The sequence below is a fragment of the Neofelis nebulosa genome, chromosome 17, assembly GCF_028018385.1.
Source record: "Neofelis nebulosa isolate mNeoNeb1 chromosome 17, mNeoNeb1.pri, whole genome shotgun sequence".
Classification (NCBI taxonomy): domain Eukaryota; kingdom Metazoa; phylum Chordata; class Mammalia; order Carnivora; family Felidae; genus Neofelis; species Neofelis nebulosa.
In genome coordinates this window covers 13,412,607-13,435,772 of record NC_080798.1, presented here as the reverse complement: position 1 = coordinate 13,435,772, position 23,166 = coordinate 13,412,607, and the positions used below count along the sequence as shown (strand labels likewise).

The 23,166-nt window shown below is 51.3% G+C and overlaps 1 protein-coding gene across 11 annotated transcripts in view; it reads left to right on the top strand.

Annotated features, from left to right (window-relative positions):
• The window catches only part of POU2F2 (POU class 2 homeobox 2), a 79,053-nt gene extending 61,648 nt beyond the window's left edge, over positions 1 to 17,405 (top strand). For 5 of the 11 annotated variants that reach the window (XM_058707002.1, XM_058707004.1, XM_058707001.1 and 2 more), the window contains 10 exons: positions 7,209 to 7,314; positions 7,403 to 7,494; positions 9,142 to 9,255; positions 9,490 to 9,631; positions 9,722 to 9,870; positions 9,971 to 10,147; positions 11,420 to 11,486; positions 12,718 to 12,919; positions 13,060 to 13,133; positions 13,393 to 17,405. In XM_058707002.1, the coding sequence (XP_058562985.1) occupies positions 7,209 to 7,314; positions 7,403 to 7,494; positions 9,142 to 9,255; positions 9,490 to 9,631; positions 9,722 to 9,870; positions 9,971 to 10,147; positions 11,420 to 11,486; positions 12,718 to 12,919; positions 13,060 to 13,133; positions 13,393 to 13,730 (1,461 nt within the window). In that variant the 3' untranslated portion in view covers positions 13,731 to 17,405. Of the gene's footprint in view, positions 1 to 7,208; positions 7,315 to 7,402; positions 7,495 to 9,093; positions 9,256 to 9,489; positions 9,632 to 9,721; positions 9,871 to 9,970; positions 10,148 to 11,419; positions 11,487 to 12,717; positions 12,920 to 13,059; positions 13,134 to 13,392 lie in introns of all 11 variants that reach the window. The other 6 variants (XM_058707006.1, XM_058707005.1, XM_058707009.1 and 3 more) reach the window with 3 other exon arrangements.
• The last annotated feature ends 5,761 nt before the right edge of the window (positions 17,406 to 23,166 follow it).

Sequence of the window (23,166 nt, the reverse complement as noted above, 5' to 3'; positions counted from 1 at the left end):
AATGGACAATTGCCCTCCGGTTCACCCGTGAGTCACGTAAACTGTCAGTCTTTCTGCCCAACTGTGGCCAAGATCTCAGTGTGTCAAAACGCAGCCAGTCTGCTCTGAGACTCCACCGGTCTGTCCTAGGTTTTACTCATTCAGTCGTTGGAAATTCACTGATGGCCTGCTGGGTGCCTGTACTAGGGTGGAGGTGATCAGAACACAGTGATGAACAAGAAACCCAAGAAACCATCTCTTCCCTTTTCAGCGTTGGCGGGGTGTGCTAGTTTTTCTCACAGGTTAGGGACAGAGCCACTAAGTATCTTGGCCAGGGGCCCTTCCCCGGTTCTCTCCACTTCCTCTAACCTCTCTACCAGCTTGACTTGGTCGTAACACGCCCCCAAGTGGCTTCAGATTGCTCGCTGCCTGTAGATTGTGGAGAAATGGGGCCTCCTACTGGCTAACCCCAGTCCGGAGACAGCACAGCACCCAAAATCTTCTCTCTTTCTCCCATTCTGTAATTTCTTCAGTCAGCAAATGTTTAGTGAACATCCACTATGCCCAAGCGCCTTTTTGCATGGAGAATACAGTGAGGAATAAGGCAGACAAGTCTGTGCCCTCTCCAAGCTGGTGCCTGCTCATAGCTGATCATTGCTATAAAGGAAGGAAAAGAGTATGATGTAATAGACATTGAGGAGAGGAAGACTCATCAAAGCAGGTAGAGAAGGGAGGTTTCTCTCAGGAGGGGGCATTTTACAGAGACTTGAATGATGAAGAGGGGCCAGTCATGTGCAGATCAAGAAGGGGGGGGGTGGACAGCATGTGCAAAGGCCCTGAGGTGGGGACCTCTTCTGGGTTCAGTAACAGGAAGGACACTAGTGTGACTGGCTTAGAGTTAAGGAGTGAGAGTTGCGAGAGACAAGGAAGGCGGGGTCATGCAGGGTCAGGGCAAGGAGTTGAATTGTTTCAAATGTGATAAAAACCAGTAGAAGCTTTATTGTTCAATTAACATTTCAGAACAGGAACCTCCTGGAGGGGGCTGTGGATAGAATTCCAGGGAGTCCATGAACTTGGATGGGAAAAGCTTATGTCTCAATTTTTTCTATCCTCTAACTGCAAATGTTGAATTTCCTTCTATTAGGAATATAGACAGCCGACCACAATAGCATTAAGCAGTACTTGGCCTTTGTATAAGTATTTGGAGAATGGAATACAAAGATATTTCGATACACTTGTCACAGATCCCTTAAAATAATTGTTTTCGTTCATCATCACTTTGAAATTACAGTAGTCATCAGATGTACTGCTTGACCTTGTTATTTAATGTGCTGTAAAGAAACCCAAAGATTATTATTATCTATTCAAAATGTTTGATGATTTTTTCAATACAGTTGATTTCCTATGAAATCCTATGTATTTCATTTTATGCACTTTTTATTAAAAATTTTTAATATTTATTTTCGAGAGACAGAGAGAGACAGGGTGTGAGCCAGGGAGGGGCAGAGAGGAAGGGAGGCACAGAATCCGATGCAGGCTCCAGGCTCCCGACCGTCAGCACAGAGCCCAACACGGGGCTCAAACCCACGAACCGCGAGATCATGATCTGAGCTGAAGTCGGACGCTTAACCAACTGAGCCATCCAGGCTCCCCGTTTCACGCATTTTTTTTTTAACTCTGAGAAGGAGCCAGTAGGTTTCGTCAGACACCAAATAATTCAGAGCACAAAAAAGTTTAGAACTTTTAGCCCTTGAAGGTATATCGGATGGTGGAGAGGAAGGGACGGAGAGTGTCGGGACTGATCCCTAAGTTTCTGGTCTGAGTAACAGTGAATGGGGGTGTGTTTGGGTTTTTCATTTGGACTTCTCACCATGAGACCTTTTGCAAATTGGGTGCATTTCCCCCTCCCTTTTCTTCTCCCTGCTGATTCAGAAAGAAATCTGCAGACACCTCTCTTTTAGACGTCTGGGGAGAAAGTGGGATTTTCACTGAGTCACACTAGGAAGACAGAGTAGTTAACAACTATTGCAATCAGCAAGCTAATCAGAAGAACACTGGTAATAAGACTTTATTTCTGGCTTTATTCTTGGATTCAGTTCAGTGTGCATTTAATGGGGGCTTGCCAGACTGTTGAGGGACAGGGATGCAAGAAAACTAAGACATGGCCTCTGCCTTCTTGAGTTTCAGTGTAGCAGAGGGAAAACTGTATATAAGCAAATGCACTGCAGTTTAGAGCAGGGTGGGTTCAGTTTGTGGGGCCTGATGTTTATACGAGTTACAGGGCCTTAAATTTTTTTTTAATGTTTATTTATTTTTGAGACACAGAGCTCAAGTGGGGTAGGGGCAGAGAGAGGGAGGGAGACACAGAGTCTGAAGCAGGCTCTAGGCTCTGAGCTGTCAGCACAGAGCCCGACATGGGGCTCGAACCCACAAACTGTGAGATCGTGACCTTAGCTGAAGTCAGACACTCAACCAACCTGAGCCACCCAGGTGTACAGGGCCTTTCGGAGAAAAAGAAGACAAAATTATGAAACCAAAATTAGGTGTGGGGACTGGGAAGGGTTCTTTGTAAAGGGAAGGGGCTGAATCCCAAGCTTCACTCACTTGGGGGCCAGGCCTCATGTGGAAGGGAGGCTGCCATGTGAGTTATCAGGTGGAGGAGTCTTGGAAGAGAAGGCAGAATGGACAGTTTCGAAGGACAGAGTATTGGGACTTCAAACCCCTTAAGCCGAATTCTTAGATGACTGGCAGCTAGAGTGACAAAGCAAGAGGTCAGGAGCATTTGGGTACTCTGTCCACTTTCCGAAGCACATGGAGAAGGCAGAAGCCCTTGCAGTAGACAGGGAACTGCCTCGAACAGTTGAAACAGGAATGGTTGGAGAAACAGGGATGTTGGGCAGAAGTGACTGTTCAATTGGGTCAGTGGGTGTGGGACAGCTTTATTTCTTTATGTATGCTAGGTAAATGTTCAAAACTCGAGATACGGAAGGATTTACAGTCTTGCCAGTTTCTGGTGTAGCTTTCCAGGTATAGTCTACGCATGCCCAGGCAATACCTAGATATACTTTAAAACACACACAGACACACACACACACACACACACACACACACACACACACACACACAAACAGCAGCACATCATACCCTCTGTCATGCCTCTTGAGCTCTCCACTCAACAGGACATCTTGGAGATTGTTCCATATCAGGACACAAAGAGTGTCCTCCTTCTTTTTCATGAATGCATAGTATTGCACCATAAAGATCCACCCTAATTCATTTACCTATTCCCCACTGCTGTGCATTCAGCTTGTTTCCACTCTTTTGCTAAAACACTGCAGGCTGCTAGGAATATCCTTCTAGAGAGATTACTTTGCACAAGTGTGAATGTATCTCTAAGATGAATTCCTAGAAGTGGAATGGGTCAAAGGGTATATGCCTTTGTAATTCTTTTTTTTTTTTTTTAATTTTTTTAACGTCTATTTATTTTTGAGACAGAGAGAGACAGAGCATGAATGCGGGAGGGTCAGAGAGAGGGAGACACAGAATTGAAACAGGCTCCGGGCTCTGAGCTGTCAGCACAGGGGCCCGATGCGGGGCTCGAACTCACGGACCGCGAGATCGTGACCTGAGCCGAAGTCGGTGCTCAACCGACTGAGCCACCCAGGCGCCCCTATGCCTTTGTAATTCTGACAGACGTTGCCAAATTATCTTCTCACCAGTGACACCTAAGAGTGTTTGCTTCCTCATACACCCCGACACAGCATGTTATGCACTGCTGTTCTCTTTGTTGATCCAATAGGAGAAAAAAAAAAAAAGTATCTCAGTGCAGTTGTAGCCATATTTCTCTTCTTGTGAATGAATCTGAATATTTTTTCATTCGTTTGTATTGAATGTATTTTGTATTTCCTTTGCTGGGCAATCACCAGACCTGTTGGCCAGATTACTATTGGATTGTTAGTTATTTTCTTATTGATTTGTAATCACTCTTTATATGTTGAAGAAATGAACCCATTTGTGTCAAGTTACTTATGTTTTTCCTTAGCTTGTTTACTTCCTAGGACATTAAATTGGTCTTTGGAATAATAATAGCACTGGGAGGAATTGAGGGGCATGAGTCATCCCTCTGTTTCCCCGAAGGCAAAATAATGTCACTCTAAGTCACATAATTTTCAACTGCGCATAAAAGTTGTTGAGTAAATTATGAAGCATCAGTGTTGGTTCATTCGACAAATATATGTGGAGTACTTACTGGGTGCCAGATGCTATTCTAGATGCTGAGATTATAATGATGACCAAAACCACCAAGATCACACTCTCGTGGAGCTGACTTACCGGTGAGGGAGATGCACTGTGAAAGCGTAAACAGAAAAAGAGGTACCTTGAGATAGTGATAAGTCTTATAAAGGAGGTGAAATGGAGGTAACAGGAGGTATGGTGGTGGCTGGTTTAGATTAGATGATCAAGGAGGATATCTCTGAAGAGGTGATTTTACATGAGGACCTGAGTGACAAGAAGGGTCCAGGAATATAAGAACTAGAACTGCCTGGCAGAGGGAGCCTTTGCACATGCAAAGGTCCTGCGGTAGGAAGACTAGGACAGGTTTCAGTATTAAGGACCATAGAGATCAGATGAATAGTTTTTATTGTGTTGTTCTGGCTGCAAGAAGCCATTGGAGTGTTGTGTATGTGTGTGTAAGGGGGTCTTGCTTTTTCTTTTGGAAATGTTCAAACCTAAAAGTACAGAGTATGATATAAGGAACTGCATGTACCTTCACCCAGATCAATAGATATCAATATTTTGCCAACCCTGTTTCATCTGTCTCCTCACTTTCTTGGTGGAGATGCTGGATTTTTTTTTCTCTCCCTCTTTCCCTTAAAAAAAGGGGGCACCTGGGTGGCTCAGTTGGTTAAGTGTCCAACTCTTGGTTTCGGCTCAGGTCACGATGTCACAATTTGTGAGTTCGAGCCCCACACTGGGCTCCATGCTGACAGTGTGGAAGCTGCTTGGGATTCTCTCTCTCCCTTTCTCTCTGCCCTTCCCTTGCTCGCTCGCTCTCTCACTCTCAAAATAAATAAATAAGCATAAAAAGGTTTTGAAATTTTTTCATTGAAGTATAACAAATACTAAAAGTGCACAGATCACTGACACTCACAAACTGAGCACACCCACGTAACTCGCACCCAGACTGAGAACTGTATATGGCCAGCTCCCCAGGAGCCCCTGGGATGCCTTCTAGCCTCCACCTCCCAAACTTCTATCATGCAAATGGGACCATACAGGATGTTCTCTATCATGTCTAACTTCTTCCACGTATCATGTTTGGGAAGTTTATAGTGCTGTGTGTTCTTATAGATTGTAGACTGCCCCTTCTCGTTGTTGTTCCAGTGAATCAGTTTACTTACCTATTCAATTCCTTTTTTTTTTTAACGTTTATTTATTTTTTGAGAGACAGAGAGAGACAGAGCATGAGCAGGGGAGGGGCAGAGAGAGAGGGAGACACAGAATCCGAAGCAGGCTCCAGGCTCTGGGCTGTCAGCACAGAGCCCGACGTGGGGCTCGAACCCATGAGCAGTGAGATCATGACCTGAGCTGAAGCCAGACATTTAACCAACTGAGCCACCCAGGCGCCCCAACCTATTCGATTCTTTTTTTTTTTTTTTTTTTAAACATTTTTTTTAAATTTTTTTTAACGTTTTATTTATTTTTGAGACAGAGAGAGACAGAGCATGAACAGGGGAGGGGCAGAGAGAGAGGGAGACACAGAATCTGAAACAGGCTCCAGGCTCTGAGCTGTCAGCACAGAGCCCGACGCGGGGCTTGAACTCATGGACCGTGAGATCGTGACCTGAGCCGAAGTCGGACGCTTAACCGACCGAGCCACCCAGGCACCCCCCTATTCGATTCTTGATGGGTACTTGGGCTTTCTTCAGGTTTTGGCTATTACAGATGGTTCTGCCGTGAACATTCTGATACATGTCTCCTGGTGAGCACACATATGCACTTATGGGGGCTTATACCCTGGCGTGGCACCACTGGGTCATGAGGCAGGCGTAGGCTCGGCTTTCATAAACAGTGCCAGTATTTGTCTGCTAGGGCCGTCCTAACAAATGACTACAAACTGGCTGTCTTAACAGAAATTTAGGGGCGCCTGGGTGGCTCCGTGGGTTAAGCATCGGACTGTTGATCTCAGCTCAGGTCTTGATCTCAGGGTTGTCAGTCCAAGCCCCTCATTGGGCTCCACACTGGGCGTGAAGCCTATTTAAAAACAACAACAACAACAACAAACCGTAGACATTATTCCACAGTTCTAGAAGCTCCGAGTCCCAAGCTAGTGTGTTGGCAGGTTGGCCAATCTTCTCTCTGGGTCTCTTCACAGTGCCCGCCCTCTGTGCATGTTTGTCTCTGTGTCCAAACTCCCCCTTACCCTATAGATACCTGTCATATCGGATTAGGACCCATCCTGAAGACTTAGTTCTACCTTGATCATCTTGATCTTTTCCTCAGCTTGTTTACTTCCTAGGACATTAAATTGGTCTTTGGAATAATAATAGCACTGGGAGGAATTGAGGGGCATGAGTCATCCCTCTGTTTCCCCAAAGGCAAAATAATGTCACTCTAAGTAACATAATTTTCAACTACACATGAAAGTTGTTGAGTAAATTATGAAGCATCAGTGTTGGTTTATCTGACAAATGTACATGGAGCACAAATATATGTGGTTCACATATATGTGAACCCCTCCAGGGTTATGGGGGTTAGGATTCCTACCTATCTTTTGAGGGGAGGAATTCAAACCATAACATTACCAAAGAGTCTTCCAAAGTGGTTGAACCAATTTACCCACTCACTATTTGCTGGAGTATTTTAAAGGTAATTCCAGACATGATTATCATTTGCCTTGAGTGTTTTAAAAGGAGGGAAGAGTTGGTCTGATTTACATTTTTAAACGATGCTATTTGTTCTGTGGGAAGGTAAGACAAGGCAAATATTTCTTTAAGAAAGAAAAGGTAAATAAAGAGCGAGCCCTCCTGGGACAGCCCAGATAGGATGCTCTGATAGCCACGGGGTTGGGGGAAGCCTCCTGGGTGCCCTTAGCTCAGGGGCGCCATTCAGAGACCAGGTTCTATCCCTCCCTGCCCGCTGCCTGCTGCCCGGAGCCAGGGCAGGCAATGCAGATGGAGCCGGGCCAGGACTCAGGCTGCCTTTCTGTCCACCCCCCTCCCTGCCAGGACATACAGCAGCTCCTCCAGCTTCAGCAGCTGGTGCTTGTGCCGGGTCACCACCTCCAGCCACCCGCTCAGTTCCTGCTGCCGCAGGCCCAGCAGAGTCAGCCAGGTAAGGTCCCACCAGATTGGGTCCCTGACGATGTTTCCACAAAATTCTCCCTCCCCCCTCACCCCGTGCATTCCCCTTGTCTCTCCAGGCCTGCTACCGACGCCAAATCTCTTCCAGCTACCTCAGCAAACCCAGGGAGCTCTTCTGACCTCCCAGCCCCGGGCCGGGCTGCCCACGCAGGTGAGAATGTCCCCCGAGTGTGCCAGGCTGGGTGAGCAGGGGTGGGAAGGAGAGGGCCTCCTCTCCCTTTGACCCTCCCCACAACTATCAGGGCCAGGACAGGAGTCAGGAGATCTGGGGTCCAGCCCTGCTGTGCCACTGATTTGCTATGGGACCTCAGTCAAGCTGCTCTCCCTGTCTGGGTCAGCCTCTTCCTCCACAGAATGAGGGGAGTCAGCCAGGCCAGTGGCTCTTAGCCCTTTCAGACACATGGACTCCTTTGAGAAACCTGATGAATGATTTTGATCTGACCCCTGCTGTCCCAAAATGCACACGTGCCTAAGTACGCAAAAAACCTATAGGCTGTGGCCTAGCCTTTCAGTTTGCTGACTGGCTTCTAGACTTTAATAATAATCCTTCATGATTCTTTACGGATTTCAACGCTCCCTCCTACCCATTTTTTTAACAGTCCTTTAAAAAAATATGAACAATTTCAGAAAGCCCCCCAAATGTGGGGACTAATACAGGGCTGAGCTGCAATTATGGAATCCAAAATGCTTGGAAAACCAAGCTGTTTTTATAATGTGAGACCAGAAGTCATTTGGCTGCAAAACCCCTCTAGACCTGGGGCAAGGAGTATGGCTTTCCTTCCTCCCTCCTGTGTGATAGTCCTGCTTTGCTGGGGGCTGTTAATGTGTTCAATTATGGGGTGATGCCTTGACCCTGATAGGGGGGGTCACCTTATTTCTGATATGTGCCCATGTAGGCTTTCTAAAGTCTGCAAAATTTCTGAATTCCAAAACACATCTGGCCCCAGCATTCCGGTAATGGATCAAGGATTTTTGTGACCAACGTGGCTGCACTCACCACCTGTTTCAGATCTTTTATTTTTAGGGAAGTGAAGCATTCCAGAGAGAGAGAGAGAGAGAGAGCAGTTGCTTCTTTGTAAATCCCCCAGTAACCCTCCCCATCTACTTTAAAAAATACTTTCACTTTAAAAAAGTAAAAATAAAAATACTTTCACTTAATTTGCAACCTTGAACCGGATTCTCCCAATAACCCCATGGGTTCAGTAGAGCAGCCACGATTATTTCCATCCTGCAGAGGGGAAAACGGAGGCCCAGGGAGATTTTAAGAAACTTGCCTGAGTTACCCTGGAATTCGGTAGCACAGTGCTTGATTCCCTGCCTGACAGAAGGATAAAACCATGGCCCGCATCCCCCCCACCCCGGGGGAAAAAGCCCTGAAATAGTTCATAGTTTTTGAAAGGGGTGTTAAAAAACAAATGGGTAGGAGGGAGCGTTGAAATCCGTAAAGAATCGTGAAGGATTATTATTAAAGGAGCTGGCTGCTCCTTTCTGGGAGTTTGCAGGCTGGGGGTGGGGGGATGTGTAGAGAGTTCCAGGCAGTGAGAGGACCCTAGTGGAGAAGCAGAGTGTCTCTTTGCTGGGGACTGACAATGAGTGTGGATCAGCCTCCTGGGGACAGGTAGAGGAGAGTGAGCAGGAAGAGGCTGGACGGCAGGGAGGGAGGGAGGGAGGGAGGGGGAACCGCGCAGCCGTTGCTGAGCCCCATCCCGGTCCTCGGCCCTGCATCCCACCCTCCTGCCGACCCCACCAGGCCGTGACCCGCCCCACGCTGCCCGACCCGCACCTCTCGCACCCGCAGCCCCCCAAATGCTTGGAGCCACCATCCCACCCCGAGGAGCCCAGTGACCTGGAGGAGCTGGAGCAGTTCGCCCGCACCTTCAAGCAGCGCCGCATCAAGCTGGGCTTCACGCAGGTCTGGGGCCACCGGGCAGGACGGGCTATGGGCAGAGGGTGACCGGGCCTGGCCAGGTGGTGGGTGAGGCACGGGCCACGCCTCTCTTGGGCACCCGCTACCCAACTCCTGGGCCGTGGGGCGTGGCCAGGTGGTGGGCGGGACGAGAGGCCGAAGTCGGCTGGTGGGCGGGGCCAGGGTGTGGCCCAGAGGTCTGGCCCTGACCGCCTTCCCATTCCCGCCCCACTGGGCCAGGGTGACGTGGGCCTGGCCATGGGCAAGCTCTACGGCAACGACTTTAGCCAGACGACCATCTCCCGTTTCGAGGCCCTCAACCTGAGCTTCAAGAACATGTGCAAACTCAAGCCCCTCCTGGAGAAGTGGCTCAATGACGCAGGTTGGGATTGCGCTGGGGCTCCCAGAGCGGGCGGCCGGCTGTGGGCGCGGGAGGCGCCCTCTCATGCTCCCCGTCTCCTCCCGGGCACAGAGACTATGTCTGTGGACTCAAGTCTGCCCAGTCCCAACCAGCTGAGCAGCCCCAGCCTGGGTTTCGACGGGCTCCCCGGCCGGAGACGCAAGAAGAGGACCAGCATTGAGACAAACGTCCGCTTCGCCTTAGAGAAGAGTTTTCTAGCGGTGAGACCCGGCCTCCAGGGCGGCCCTGACGGCCGGCGGGGATGGGGGCCAAGGAGGGAGGGGGTCGGACCTGTGGTTAACGGAGCCCTTCTGCCCGCAGAACCAGAAGCCTACCTCAGAGGAGATCCTGCTGATCGCGGAGCAGCTGCACATGGAGAAGGAGGTGATCCGCGTCTGGTTCTGCAACCGGCGCCAGAAGGAAAAACGCATCAACCCCTGCAGCGCAGCCCCCATGTTGCCCAGCCCGGGGAAGCCGGCCAGCTACAGCCCCCATCTGGTACCGAGAACGCTTCTGGGGTGGGGGTGGGGGCATAAAGCTCTGGCAGGCTCTGGGAGACCTCCGCCCCTAGGCAGGCGCTTCTGTGAAGCCAGGCCTACTTGGTTGTCCACAGTGCCTAGCACGGAGGCAGGGAGACTCACCCTTGGGGACCGTCTGTCACATGGATAAAGCATAGTCACACAGGGACACAGTTTCCAAGGAACTGCGGTCTTATGTGAGAGATGCAGGCACCCACAGACACACACCGACATAGCCAAAAACAGTTATCACAGGGCGGGGCCTCACAGGGATGGATCCCAGGTAGGGGATGGAGGTACTCCCACACACAGGTTCAGAACCACACAGAGGCAGGCAGGGACAGCATTACATACTGAGTATACACTCAGGCCCACCGCAGCACGCAGACCCACTCGGGATCAGACACACTGGGACACCCTTTCATTGCATCTAGTGTGGAAAGGGCTGCAACACTACAGCGAGGAACAAGGGGCCCAGAGGAGCGTCCCACCCCTCCCTGGTATGGAGGAAGAAGGGACCATCCGAGCTGAGTTATAAAGGACAAGGGAGAGGTAGCCAGCCACGTGAAGCCCAGGCAAGGGGCTGCTGGGCAAAAAGGCCTGGAAGCCTGGTTGTGCTGAGCCCAATCTGAAGAACTCCAGTGCAATTTAATGTGGTTGGAGTGGGAATGTATATGAGTAGGGGTAGGGGATAGGCAGGGGCCAGACTCCCAGGTAACATGCTGAGGAGCTCGAACTTGAACCTTAGGCGGTGAGGAGCTGAGGAAGAGTTTTGAGCTGAGGAGGGAGAGGGTCACATTAAGAGTGAGGTTTCTAGAGCTGATGGAAGCATGAGACTGGAGGCACGGAGGCCAAGAAGGAGGCTGCTGGGTGGTTCCAGAAAATCAAGGCAATGTGACATCCCAACACTCTGATGCAGAGACACCCCTGGTCATCATAACCCCCCCCACACACACACACACACATACACGTGCATGCGTGCACTTCAGACCTGCAACTGGTTGGTGTCAGAAGAGAGGTGGGGAAACACTCTCAGTTGAGGATTATTTCCTCCCTGTGGCTCAGGATCACTTAGGTAGATGCTAAGATAGATATGATGGAATGAACTTGGCATAATACAAGCATAGCATTGTGCCCAAAGCCCCTTCTCTCCCCAGCCTGGGGGCAGATGAACGGGGGTCTTACCGTCAGAGAGTATCATGGGGGCTGCTGGGAAAGTGGCCTAACCATGCCTTCTTTCCTCTCTCCCCAGGTCACACCCCAAGGGGGCGCCGGGACCTTGCCATTGTCCCAAGCTTCCAGCAGTCTGAGCACAACAGGTCAGGGAGGGCAGAAGCCCGTGAGGGGGCATTGGGAGCACACAGTGCAGGCACCGGTTTTTCTAGTGGCCTAGGGTGCCTGTGGGCCTCAAGGCTGAGCTTGGGGATGAGGGAGGCAGGGGGCACAGAGGGGAGAGGGTGACCTTACCCCTCCTTGTGGGAGCAGTTCAGCTTTCATCTGCTCCAGGATTTCATATGAGAAAAGCTTGGGGTTGCTAAAAGTTGAACTTGGGTTCTGTTCCCGACATTTTAAACTATGTGAGTGACTTTACCTCTCTGAGCCTCAGTTTTTTATAAAATTGTTGTGAATGTATAATATCTACAAAGCTATATACGTGAATATGTACATATAAGAGTATGTATATGTATTTGGGTGTGTGTAATACACACATACATATACACACGGCTACTTGTGCATAAAGCCCCCCTTGCTGCCTTCCTGGGGCAGGGCATGTGTAACAGGAGCCTGGCTGGCTCAGGCAGTAGAGTAGCTCTTGATCTTGGGGTCGTGAGATCGAGCCCCGCATTGGGTGTAGAGATTACTGAAATAAATAAAGTAAAAAAGGGATAAACAAACAAACAAACAAACAAACGCCATATTGATTTTTCTCACGTTAAGAAATCATAAGTGGAAGTTTATAAAGTAGTAAGGGTGTGCCTGGCACTATCTAAACTCTTTAGAAAAAATATTAACTCACTTTATCTTCACGCCCTTTTAATGAAGCAGCTTCTATTATTATGCCCATTTTCCACATTAGGGAACTGAAGACCAGAGAGGTAAAGGCACTCGTCCAAGGGTACAGGTGGGGCCTAACAGTCAGGAAATTGCTGCCTTGGCTGTCTGGCCTGAGTCTGGGCTCCGAGCCCCGTCCTCCTCGGCGCGCACAGCCGCAACCCCCTGCCTGGCCCCCAGAGGGAGCCACAGGGCGTGGTCTTCAGGGCGCCCGGTTCGGTCCGCGGGAGAGGGGGAGCCGGCGCTGAGGTTCGGGGCGGGGTTCGCACCGTGTGAGCGCACTGGGCACAGGGCTCGGCTCAGTGCATGGCGGCTGCTCACACTGCGATTAGCGGTTGCCGTCACCGGGGCTGTGGGCAGAGAGGGCGGGAGGCCTGTCTGTTCCTCCGGAGGAGATACGAGCTGGGCCGCAAGACGAGCCGGAGTCGACCCGGGCGGGGTCCTCTGAGGAGGACGAGTGGAAGCTCAAGTCTCCATCTCTCTGTCTCTCTCTGGCAGTTACTACCTTATCCTCAGCTGTGGGGACGCTCCACCCCAGCCGGACAGCCGGAGGGGGTGGGGGCGGGGGCGGGGCCGCGCCCCCCCTCAATTCCATCCCCTCTGTCACTCCCCCACCCCCGGCCACCACCAACAGCACAAATCCCAGCCCTCAAGGCAGCCACTCGGCTATCGGCTTGTCGGGCCTGAACCCCAGCACGGGGTAAGTGGACGGCTGCAGTTAGGGAGGCTGTGGGGAGAGAAGCAGGGTCGCCGCCGCAGCTTCCCGGGTGGGAGCCGCGCCCCAGTTCTGCCGCCGGCGGGTCCCTGCCCCTGCTAACGCCTCTGCTTTGCCTCTTGCAGAAGCACAATGGTGGGGTTGAGCTCCGGGCTGAGTCCAGCCCTCATGAGCAACAACCCTTTGGCCACTATCCAAGGTGCGTGCTGCCTCATGTCACTCCCATCGCCTCCAGCCTGGCCCCCTGGGGCCTCGAGCCCCCCCCCCCCCCATTGCTGCTCCAGCCATGCCATCCTGCCCCTGCTCACTGCATCGCTCGCCTCTTCATACCCATCTCACCTTTGGGGAAGGTGTGAGGGGTGCTGATGGGGATCAGTGGGGCAGATGGGAAGACAGGGGACGCTGAGGGCAGGATGCCAGAAGGCGCCCCCAGCCCAGCTTCTCTCTCTCCCCACCAGCCCTGGCCTCTGGTGGAACCCTGCCCCTTACCAGCCTTGACGGCAGCGGGAACCTGGTGCTGGGGGCGGCCGGCGCGGCCCCGGGGAGCCCCGGCCTGGTGACCTCGCCGCTCTTCTTGAACCACGCTGGGCTGCCCCTGCTCAGCGCCCCGCCTGGCGTGGGCCTGGTCTCGGCAGCGGCTGCGGCTGTGGCAGCCTCCATCTCCAGCAAGTCTCCAGGCCTCTCCTCGTCCTCCTCCTCGTCCTCGTCCTCCTCCTCCTCCTCCACTTGCAGTGAGGCGGCAGCACAGACCCCTGGAGGCCCCGGGGGCCCCGAGGCAGGGTCCAAGCCCGAGTGAGGGCCCACCTTGCCTCCCCTCCTACTCCTCTGACCCCCACCTCAGTCCCCCGCCTGGGAAGAGGGCGAGGAGGCCAGCAGTGGTGGGGCGGAGGGTCCTTGGACAGGAGTGACAAGGGAGGAAAGACCAAAAACAAAAACAAAAAACCCCAACTAACCAAAAAACAAACAAACAAACAAAAAAAAAAAAAACCCCAAACAAAACACACACACAAAAAGAAAGAAGGAAAGAAAATGAAAGAAACCAACCAACAAAAAAGAAACCAAAAATAATCACAACAGAAACCAGCTGCCCCAAAGGAACCAGAGGTGAAAAACAAAAACCAAAACCAAAAATCCCCCAACAAAACCAAACCAAAAACCAGTTGCGAGCCAGACCTCAGTGTGCTCACCCTCACCGCTACGACACCAAATACGAACCCCAGCCAGGGGCAGAGAAGCCTCTGCAGGGAGGACCTCGCGCCGAGCCTCTGGCTGTGGGGCCAACCCCCAACGTTGCCTCCCCCAGTGGGGGCCAGAGAAGGCAAAAGAGAATGTGCCAGCCTCCAGCCCCAGCCCCCAGCCCTGGGCCAGTGAAGACGGGGCACAGCCTGGGGCCGATGGGGTGGGCCCAGAACCACCCGCCAAATGTTCTTTTCCAGAAGGTGAAAGAGAAAGGGCCTGAACAACCTTACACCAAATATTCAGTAGCTTCATCCAAAGGATGTACAGAATTTTTAGCGTTGCGCTCAACAGAATGTGTCCCTACCATGTGTCCCCCCTTTCCCTCGACCCCCAACTCTCCCCACCTGAGCAGGGGGTCTCGCTTTAACCTCCTCCCCTCCCCCAGCCAGGGGAGAGTTCAGGGGCAGGCCTGGGATGACTTTTCAGCCCTTGTACCTCCCCCCTTTTCCCTTTGAAGGGTGGGCTAGGCTGTTTTGCGAAGTTCTAGCTCTCACATGTCCCCCCTCAACTCTGTCACCCTCCTCTGCTCTGGAATCTACCCCCCTCCCCAGCCCAGGGGAAGGTGGAAGCTTCAGGCAAGAGGGGATGAGGTGAGGGCATTCAAGTTGTCTTTTTTTCCATCCTCGTCTGTCAGTTTCCCTGAAAAAAAAAAAAATTCATATTCCAGTGCCTATCCGTGGGATCCTTCACGTTCTTTGACATTGACCAGAAACCAAAAAGAGAACTCACCTCGCTCTTCCCACCCTGTGCCCCTCTGATACTGGCAGATGCCTCTTCCTTCCCCCCCCCCACACATATATACACGCACGCACCCCAGTGGTGGGGTTCCTCGAGGTGGCATCCCCATCAGGGTCCATGTGGCGGGGACAGTGCCATGATCTGTGGTCCCCATCCGAGAGGGCGCTGTGGTGGCCACCACTCCCACAAGACTTCCCTCGAGTGTTGGCTGGACCCCTGTTTGCCCAGCCCTGGACACATCTCGACGGACAGAGGAGAGACATCGCTGGGAGCCACTTTTGCCCTCCTGCTATTGTGGAGGCCGACAAAGTTTTGAACCAAAAAAACACAAAAAACAAAAAAAACCAAACAAACAATAAATTAAAACTAGAAAAAAAAAAGAATTTATAGATATATATATATTTAAGGGAAAGAAGACGAGGACTCTTCAAGAATAAGAAGGAGCCGCGAGGTGGAACCAAGTCCCTGCGCCAGTGGTCCAGGCCCTTGGTCCCCAAGGCGGATGGAAGGACAGACGCTTCTTTCTCTTCACAAATACCTCATGGACGTCGTCTTCGGGAAAGCCGGAGGGGGAGGCTGGGGCAGGGCCTGTCCCTCAGCCAGGGCGGATGGAAGCGGGTGGGCAGGGCTGAGAGAGGGCGGTCAGGGACAGGGGTGAAGAGCCCCAAGCTCCCTGCCCCCCAATCAACTGAAAAAGCTTTAAAAAAAAAAACAAAACAAAACAGGAAGAAAGGAATGAGAAAGCAAAAAGAATGGACGAAGGAAAACGAACAAACTTTCGGGTGGTTTGATTCCTCCTTTGATTTCTTTTTCTGTTCTCTTCAGTCTGTTCTCTCTCTGCTTCCCTCTCTCCCTCTTCCTTCGCTTCCCTCTCACCCCTCTCAATCCCCACCTTGCTGTGTCTCTCCTCAAACCAAAGTGTTGCTGTGAAGGACGCGAGCCATGGAAATCAGAGGCCTGGCCCCCGCCGGGCAGCGCACACGGGAGCCAGAGGGTGCCGCTGGACACTCGGAGGAGAGGCGGACGCCGCCCTGGGCCCCGAGGCCTCAGCGTTCTCCCTTTCTTTCTCGTCTCCCTTCTCCCACCCGGGAGATGAAACTGTTGGGCTGGGCCACGGCGACGGCAGAGACCCGGCTGTTTCGGGGGTCTCGGGGTGCCTTGTCTGGGCAGCGGCGGAGTGGCCGCCCCTCCCGCCCTGGCACCGCCGGGGCTGGCGTGCCATCGACCCGTCCTCGCCGGAATGTAAGCTTCTCCGCTGAACCGACTCCCTGCCCTTACCCTACCTCTGAGTGTGTCCATTTTTATTTCCTGAAGAGAAGGGACTGGCGAGAGGGCCTGGGCCCCAGCCCAAGGGTGGAGAGGGGGGCCAAGGGCTCCTGAACAGATAGGAAGGACATTTGAGCGGAGCAAAGTGAAAGGAATTACGACCAAAAACCCCTCCGAGAAGACAGGCAGCATGGAAGGCATGGTGGAGATGACTCAGACAAAAACTATGATTCTAGACCAAAAAAACAAAAACAAAAACAAAAAACACACAAAAAAAAAAACCAAAAAAAAAAAAAAAAAAAAAGAAAAAGAAAAAAAAAAAAGGAAAGAAAATCCAGGACTCACCACCACCCACTTCATCCTGCTTCCTCCCCATCAAGTCCTGCCACCTGGGACCTCTCCCCCACCCCGATGTGGGGGGAGTGGGGCAGAGAGGAGAGGAGGAAGCAGGGGGCAGGGATGGGGCCGATGCCCTGACACTGGTGGAGGGACCCCTGTGCAGCCGGGGGTGGTGGGGACCCTCCCCATCCAACCCCCAATACTGGGAAAAGAAAAACAAGAAAAAAAGAAAATTCCTGGGAGGGGAAAAATAACCAAATCCCAAGCTTTAACTACAGCTGTGAAACCAAATATTGGGAAGGGGGTGGGAGGGAGGGAGGGGCAAGTGTGCCCCAGGTCTCCCCCCTGGGCCCCCCTCCCCCGAGGACTCGAGATAAGGCACCAAATACCTCATAGAACTTTAATGTTAAAAAAAGGAAACCAAATATCGTTGGCTGGGGGCCAGCCAGGGCAAGGGGCTGGGGGGCTGGAGAGAGCCAGGGTTGGGAAGGTAATGGGGGAATTCATGCCCCCCACCCCGCTCTGCCCCTTCCACTCCAGTACCCCCTGTCTCGACTCCGGGAAACAAAACTATCTCATCGTTTTTATTTTGTGGTCTGTACAGAGCCTGTGTCCGTGTGTCTGTGTGTGAGCGAGAGAGTTGGGGGGCTGGGGGACTTTATGTGGAGGATGGGGAGGGAGACCCCAAACCAGGCTCTGGGCTAGGTGAGATGTCTGAGGTGGGGGGCCAGGGGCCTGGGCTAGAAAGAGAGGAAGATGAGTGGATTGGAGAAAGGGGGAGCCTTCTGAATTTCTCTTCTCCCCAGCCCTGACCTCCTACTTGAGGGAGGGACAGAGAATGGGTCTACCCTAATGGTGGGCCTTTTGTGCCAAAAAGAAAAAAAAGAAATGCCAGTAACTAAAACACCTCTCTCTGTTCTCTTCTGGGAGGGTGGGGGCTGGAAATGGGAGGGAGGGACTGGGGGTATAAGTGGGGGTGGGTGGAAATGGGGAACCCAAACCCTGTATGAGTTGAGGCTAAGATCAGGAGTGGGGGGTGGGGGAAGGGTATGAGTTTCCCAGACATCTTCTCCCTTGGGAGGGCCAAGAGAGGGTCTCCAAGCCCCTTGCCCTGGGAAGACAGGGTAAGGGATTAGCCAAGTAGGCGACTGACCTCTTGACCTGACTAATTTCCTGGCCCACCCGAATCCCAGGGTGCCTCTCTCTCCCTTTAGCCCAGGGTAGGGGGAACTGAGTGAGAGAGAGAGAGTGAGACAGACTGAGCAAGATTGAGACACGCGGGCCCCCACTGGCCTCTGAGTGGGAAAGGCAAGTGCGAGAGATAAAGGCCTCCAAGAGAAAAAAGAAACAAACCAAAGATTTAACCATTTAAAAAAAAAAAAACCCACAGACAACTCCGCTACCTTTTTATACGTTGGAAAAAAAAGTGAAAAAAATTAAAAAATAAAAATTAAAAAAAATACACAAAAACTCCAAGCCGCAGTTCCTGCGTGCGGTTTGAACTTTGACCTCAGCAGTCTCCAAAGCAAGATGACGATGACAAAGGCGAAAAAAAAAAAAGAAAAAATAATGTATATTTTTAAGTATTTGTCCTTGAAATGTTAGCTCCTTGTTAAACAAACACAAAAAGGAGAGCAAAATCTAGAGAGAAGTGTTGCTGGGACGGAGACAACTATTTACTATGTCTGTGACCCCTCCCTACTGCCTCCCCATCCTCTCCTCTATCCCTGCTGCCCCTCCCCCAGCCTGTCCTCCAAGCCCAGGGGCTCAGTATTTATTTATTTACATAATTGCAGGGTGACTGGGGGCCTCTCTCCACTTGTAGAGAGGGCCTTTGGGTCATGGTGGGGTGGGAAAGGGGCAAGGAGTCTTTGGGGGAAAAGCAGGGGCCTGATCTTTGATCAACTCCTCTCTCTGCTAGCTCCTTTGTGGCTTCTTATCCCACTGCTGCCACCACCAGCTCCCAAATCCAAGCCTGGAATAGGGCAAGATGACCACCCACCTTGTAAAGATCTGAGTGGCTCAGCCCTTTCTGGGGGTGGGCGTCTTTCACCTACTCATTCAGATGACCAGGTTGGAATGGGGAGGCGCGGAGGTGGCTAGTAGTGGGCAAGGGAGACCAGGAAGGGCATCTGGAAATTGAGTAGGCCCTGGAGGAGACCTGCCTTTCATCCGTTCTCAGCAAGTTAGCCCCAATTTCAGTTCTGTCTGACCCCTGTGTTGGTAGCCCCTCCCTCCCCATCCTGTCCCCCCCACCCTGTCTCTTCTCGTGGTAGCGGGTTAGCGTTTCAGTGTTCTTAACTCCAATCTGCTTGTTCATTGTACAATGTGCTTCTTTTAAGGCCCCATTTTTGTAACTTGAGTGTGTCATTCATCTGAACAACATCAAAAAATAAAAAAGTAAAAACTGTACAGAGAGAAACGCTGCCTGCTCTCCCTTGGTCTCCTCTGTGTTCTGGGAAGGGTGGTGGGTACGTGTGTGCTTTGGAGGGGAGGGCTTTACTTCTGTCCAAACAGTAAATGTTTCAGAAGGAGGGCCCAAGCCAGGTTCTCACGAATCAGAAGACCTAAGTCTCAGAATTTAGGATGAATTCAAACGTCTGGATTCGTTTCTCGGTTCTGCCATTTTATAGATCTGTGACTTTTCATATATAACCTTCGATGTCCTTCTCACCTGTGGGGTTTGTGGAATTAAATGAGATGATGATGTCATAAGTGCTTAGGACAGATCTCTAGCACACGGTCTTCAGTAGATGAGAACTATGGGAAAGTCAGGAAACCGGTGAGTCCTCCCCCACTTCCATCCCCAGAGGACCAGCAAGACCCTTTCAAAACAGTCGACTTTGAAGTTGTCTGGTGCTCCAGGGCACGCTCTTCTTCAGAGTGACATGAACTCATTCACTCAAATTTTTGTGCCCAGCTTGACTACGTCAATTGGCAAGAACAACGGCTTCACAGGCCAGGCCACGGGCTGATCCCCACGACCTCACCACTGAAGATCAGAAACGGTGTCAACAACTGGGCTTTCTCACTGGCACCATGTCACCTTGTCATTGTTCCATCCTCTGATGTACGCTTGGCATACGGATGCTGGTACTCTGCAAACTCAACTGTAGGGGATGGGGGAGACAGGAGAAAGGAAGAATTGAAGAGGGGTTGGATCACTTGGACGAAAAGTATTAATTAGCACTGCCTCGTTTGGGCAAGACTGAAAGAATAAAAAAGCACCTCCCCAGTTCCCAAGGTAAGTCTGGAAGGATGGGGAAGTGGGATGTTGGTACAGAGGAAGGTCATTTGGTCCAGCCCCTTCCTGTAGGGTCGTGCGGTCAGAACCATACAGACTTAAGTTCCTTGTCACCCAGGCTATCCAGTGACGAGCACAGACAGCACACCTGAGAGCACTCTTTAGAGTTGAACTTGCATCCACTTGCAGCCCCGTGAATGTGCCCGACGGCACCACATGCCCTCCCTTGTACAGTCGTACTTGGGCCTCTTGTCAGGAGCATAGCGGGCACTAGAGGACCACCATTCTGTTCCCTTGACATTTCTGCATAGGCAAGCCTTCCACATCCAACTAAAAACGGACGATTCAGGATCTTTAGAGTGATCAGCAAGTCGCCTGCATCAGAATTGGTGTTTTTATTTACGTTTAAAGATTTTACTTTTAAGTAATCTCTACACTCAATGTGTGCTTGAACTTATAACCCTGAGATCAAGAGTTGCACACTCAGGGTGTCCGGGTGGCTCAGTTGGTTAAGCGTCCGGCTCGATTTCGGCTCAGGTCGTGATCATGCGGTTCGTGGAGTTCTGTGCTCTGTCAGCACAGAGCTTGCTTGGGATTCTCTCTCTGCCCCTCCCCCTGCGCTTTCTGTCTCTCAGAATAAATAAACTTAAGTCACATGCTCTACTGAGCCAGTCAGGCACCCCAGAATTGGTGTGTTTAAAATGCAGATTCCTGGATCTCATCCACCCGTTTGCTGGATCTGAATCTCTAGGGGAGGGGGGCCTGGGTGGCTCAGTCGGTTGAGCGTCTGGCTTCAGCGTGAGTCATGATCTCATCCTTCACAAGTTCGAGCCCCATGGGCTCTGTGCTGACAGCCTGGAGCCTGGAGCCCGCTTCGGATTGTGTCTCCCTCTTTCTCTCAAATATAAACATTAAAAAAATCAATCTCTAGGGGAATTGCCTAATAAACATTAAAGTTCAAGAACTTTTGCCTGCCCAGGGCGCCTCAGTCGTTAAGCATCGGACTTTGGCTTAGATGGTGATCTTACAGTTGGTGAGTTGGGAGTCCCACACTGGATGAGCTTGAGCCCCGCTTCAGGTAAAAACACAAGCCCCGAGTGAGCCCCGCTTCTCTCTCTCCCTCCTCTCTGCCCCTCCCTCACTTGTGCCCCCCACCAAGAAAAGAAACTTTGCCTAACTCAAAACCCAGCATCCATCAAGGGCTTGATTAGTCCACCGTTTTGTTTCATTTTTATTTATTTTTCAGAGAGAGAGAGAGAGAGAGCAAGAGCAGGGGAGGGGCAGAGAGAGAGGGAGACATAGAATCCAAAGCAGGCTCCGGGCTCTGAGCTGTCAGCACAGAGCTCAACGCAGGGCTCGGACCCACAAATCGAGAGATCATGACCCGAGCTAAAGGCAGAAGCTTCACCGAACGAGCCACCCAGACGTCCCATGCCACCCTTTTTAAGACAGTAGTTCAACTAAGGACCATCAAGTTTCAGCAGAGTGACGGTGAACAATGAGTCTTGTTTTCATTAGAAGCTCTGAAAAAGAACCACAATTGAGGAAGGGTGATCATCCCACAGTCACACAGCCATTCTTCTCTGCTGAATCTTGGAGTCAACCAGCACTCTCAGGGTCTGCCCCACCCCACCCCCTTCCTGTCCCTTTTGATTTAACCTTATCTTTATCTGGTTTGGCAAGAATAATCCTCCAATTGTTCTAAGCACTTATTCGATATGACTTTCAGGATGCTGCAGCTCTTCTTGAGGAGGCAGTTTGAGAATGAACCTTTACATGGGGATTAAAGGGGATCTAGCATGCTGGGCTAAGATGGCTTGAGTCCTTTCTGCAGGGTATGAGGTCACTCAGAGATGGTGCCCACGAGCAACACGCTCTGAAACAACTACTTAACACGTAATTGCTCTCATTAGGAGCTGTCCGGTTGTCAAACAGGTTGAACTTTTATGTATTTTTCCTTTTTAGTGTTTATTTTTGAGAGAGACAGAGGGTGAGCAGAGGAGGAAAAGAGAGAAAGGGAGACACAGAATCCGAAGCAGGCTGCAGGCTCTGAGCTGTCAGCACACAGCCTGACGTGGGGCTCGAACCCAGGAGCCACGAGATCATGACCTGAGCCGAAGCCGGACGCTCAACTGACTGAGCCACCCAGGGGTCCCTGAACTTTTTTCAATAAAATGAGGCTTATGTAGTAAAATCTCTATTACTGGTTAGGAGATTTGGTTTCTAGCTCTGGTCTACCACCTATGTGGTCTTGATAAGTCTTCCCTCTCTCAATCCCTCATTTTCACCTGAACATAAGGCAAAACCAGTGTAGGTCTCTGAGCCCAGTGCCCAGAGGCAACGGGGCTGTTGAGGGGGTGTTCACAGTAACAGGGTCTGAGTGGACAGCTCTCAGGCCTCCCTCTTCCTGGTTTCCATACAAACGGTCTCCCTTCACCTCTCATTTATTAGGGTCCCAAATAAGAATTTTCTCCAACACAAAGACTGGAATGACTTTGGCGGGGCTTATTTTTCTTGGGCTGCGGCTCAGGCAAAGCAACTGGACATTCCCACCAGTCACCATCATCCTTCTCGACCGCCCTCTCCCAAGTAAAAGGCATTAGACTGTGGAGAAAAGCAGAAGGGTGATAAAACCAGATGAAACTAGGCTTAAATTCAAGCTCTATCCTATGTGGGTTGGATGACCTTGGGCAAATCACCTCACTGCTTCTGACTTCAGACTCCTTCCCTGCAAAATGTTCTCCTCACAAGAGGAGTAGAATTATGATAAACATGTAAGTACTGGAAGCAAACTAGACGTTCAAATACCAGCCAGTCACTCCAACCACCCCTCTCCCCACGTCTACTAGCTAAGACAGAATCCCATTCTAGGCAGGTGTCAAGGCAGCTCCCCTTATGAGGCTGTCCACCCCCAGAATCGGAGTTCTCCAACTCCACAGCTGGGTCTGGTCCCAGGAGCCACCTTCTTCTGCCCTGGAGATCATACCTTTCGGACCTGCGTTTGCCCTCAGGGATCCAGTGAGACAACCAGATGGCTTTGAGGGAGATGGCTCACATCAGGCCAAGAACGGGGGTGCAGAAGGGGCAAAAAGAAATCTGAAGACCTTTCCCAATGTTCCTGCCACCAACTGAAACAGCTTCAGGCTTTTCTATGGGGCTGTGGGGACCTCTAGTGGCAAGACAGCTACGCTTCTTCCCCTGGAGCACCAGGGTGATATCCCCGCTCCCTGAGCCACACCCTTGGACTCCACGTCCTCTTTCCACTCAGCAAATGTCCACTGAGCTCCTACCACTTGGCAGGCCCTGTTCCAGGTGCTGAGAACATAGCCATAAAAGCTCAGACCCAAGAACCTGGGCTCATGGCTCCCAAATCCCACCCCACACAGCTGGGCCAGACAGAAACACA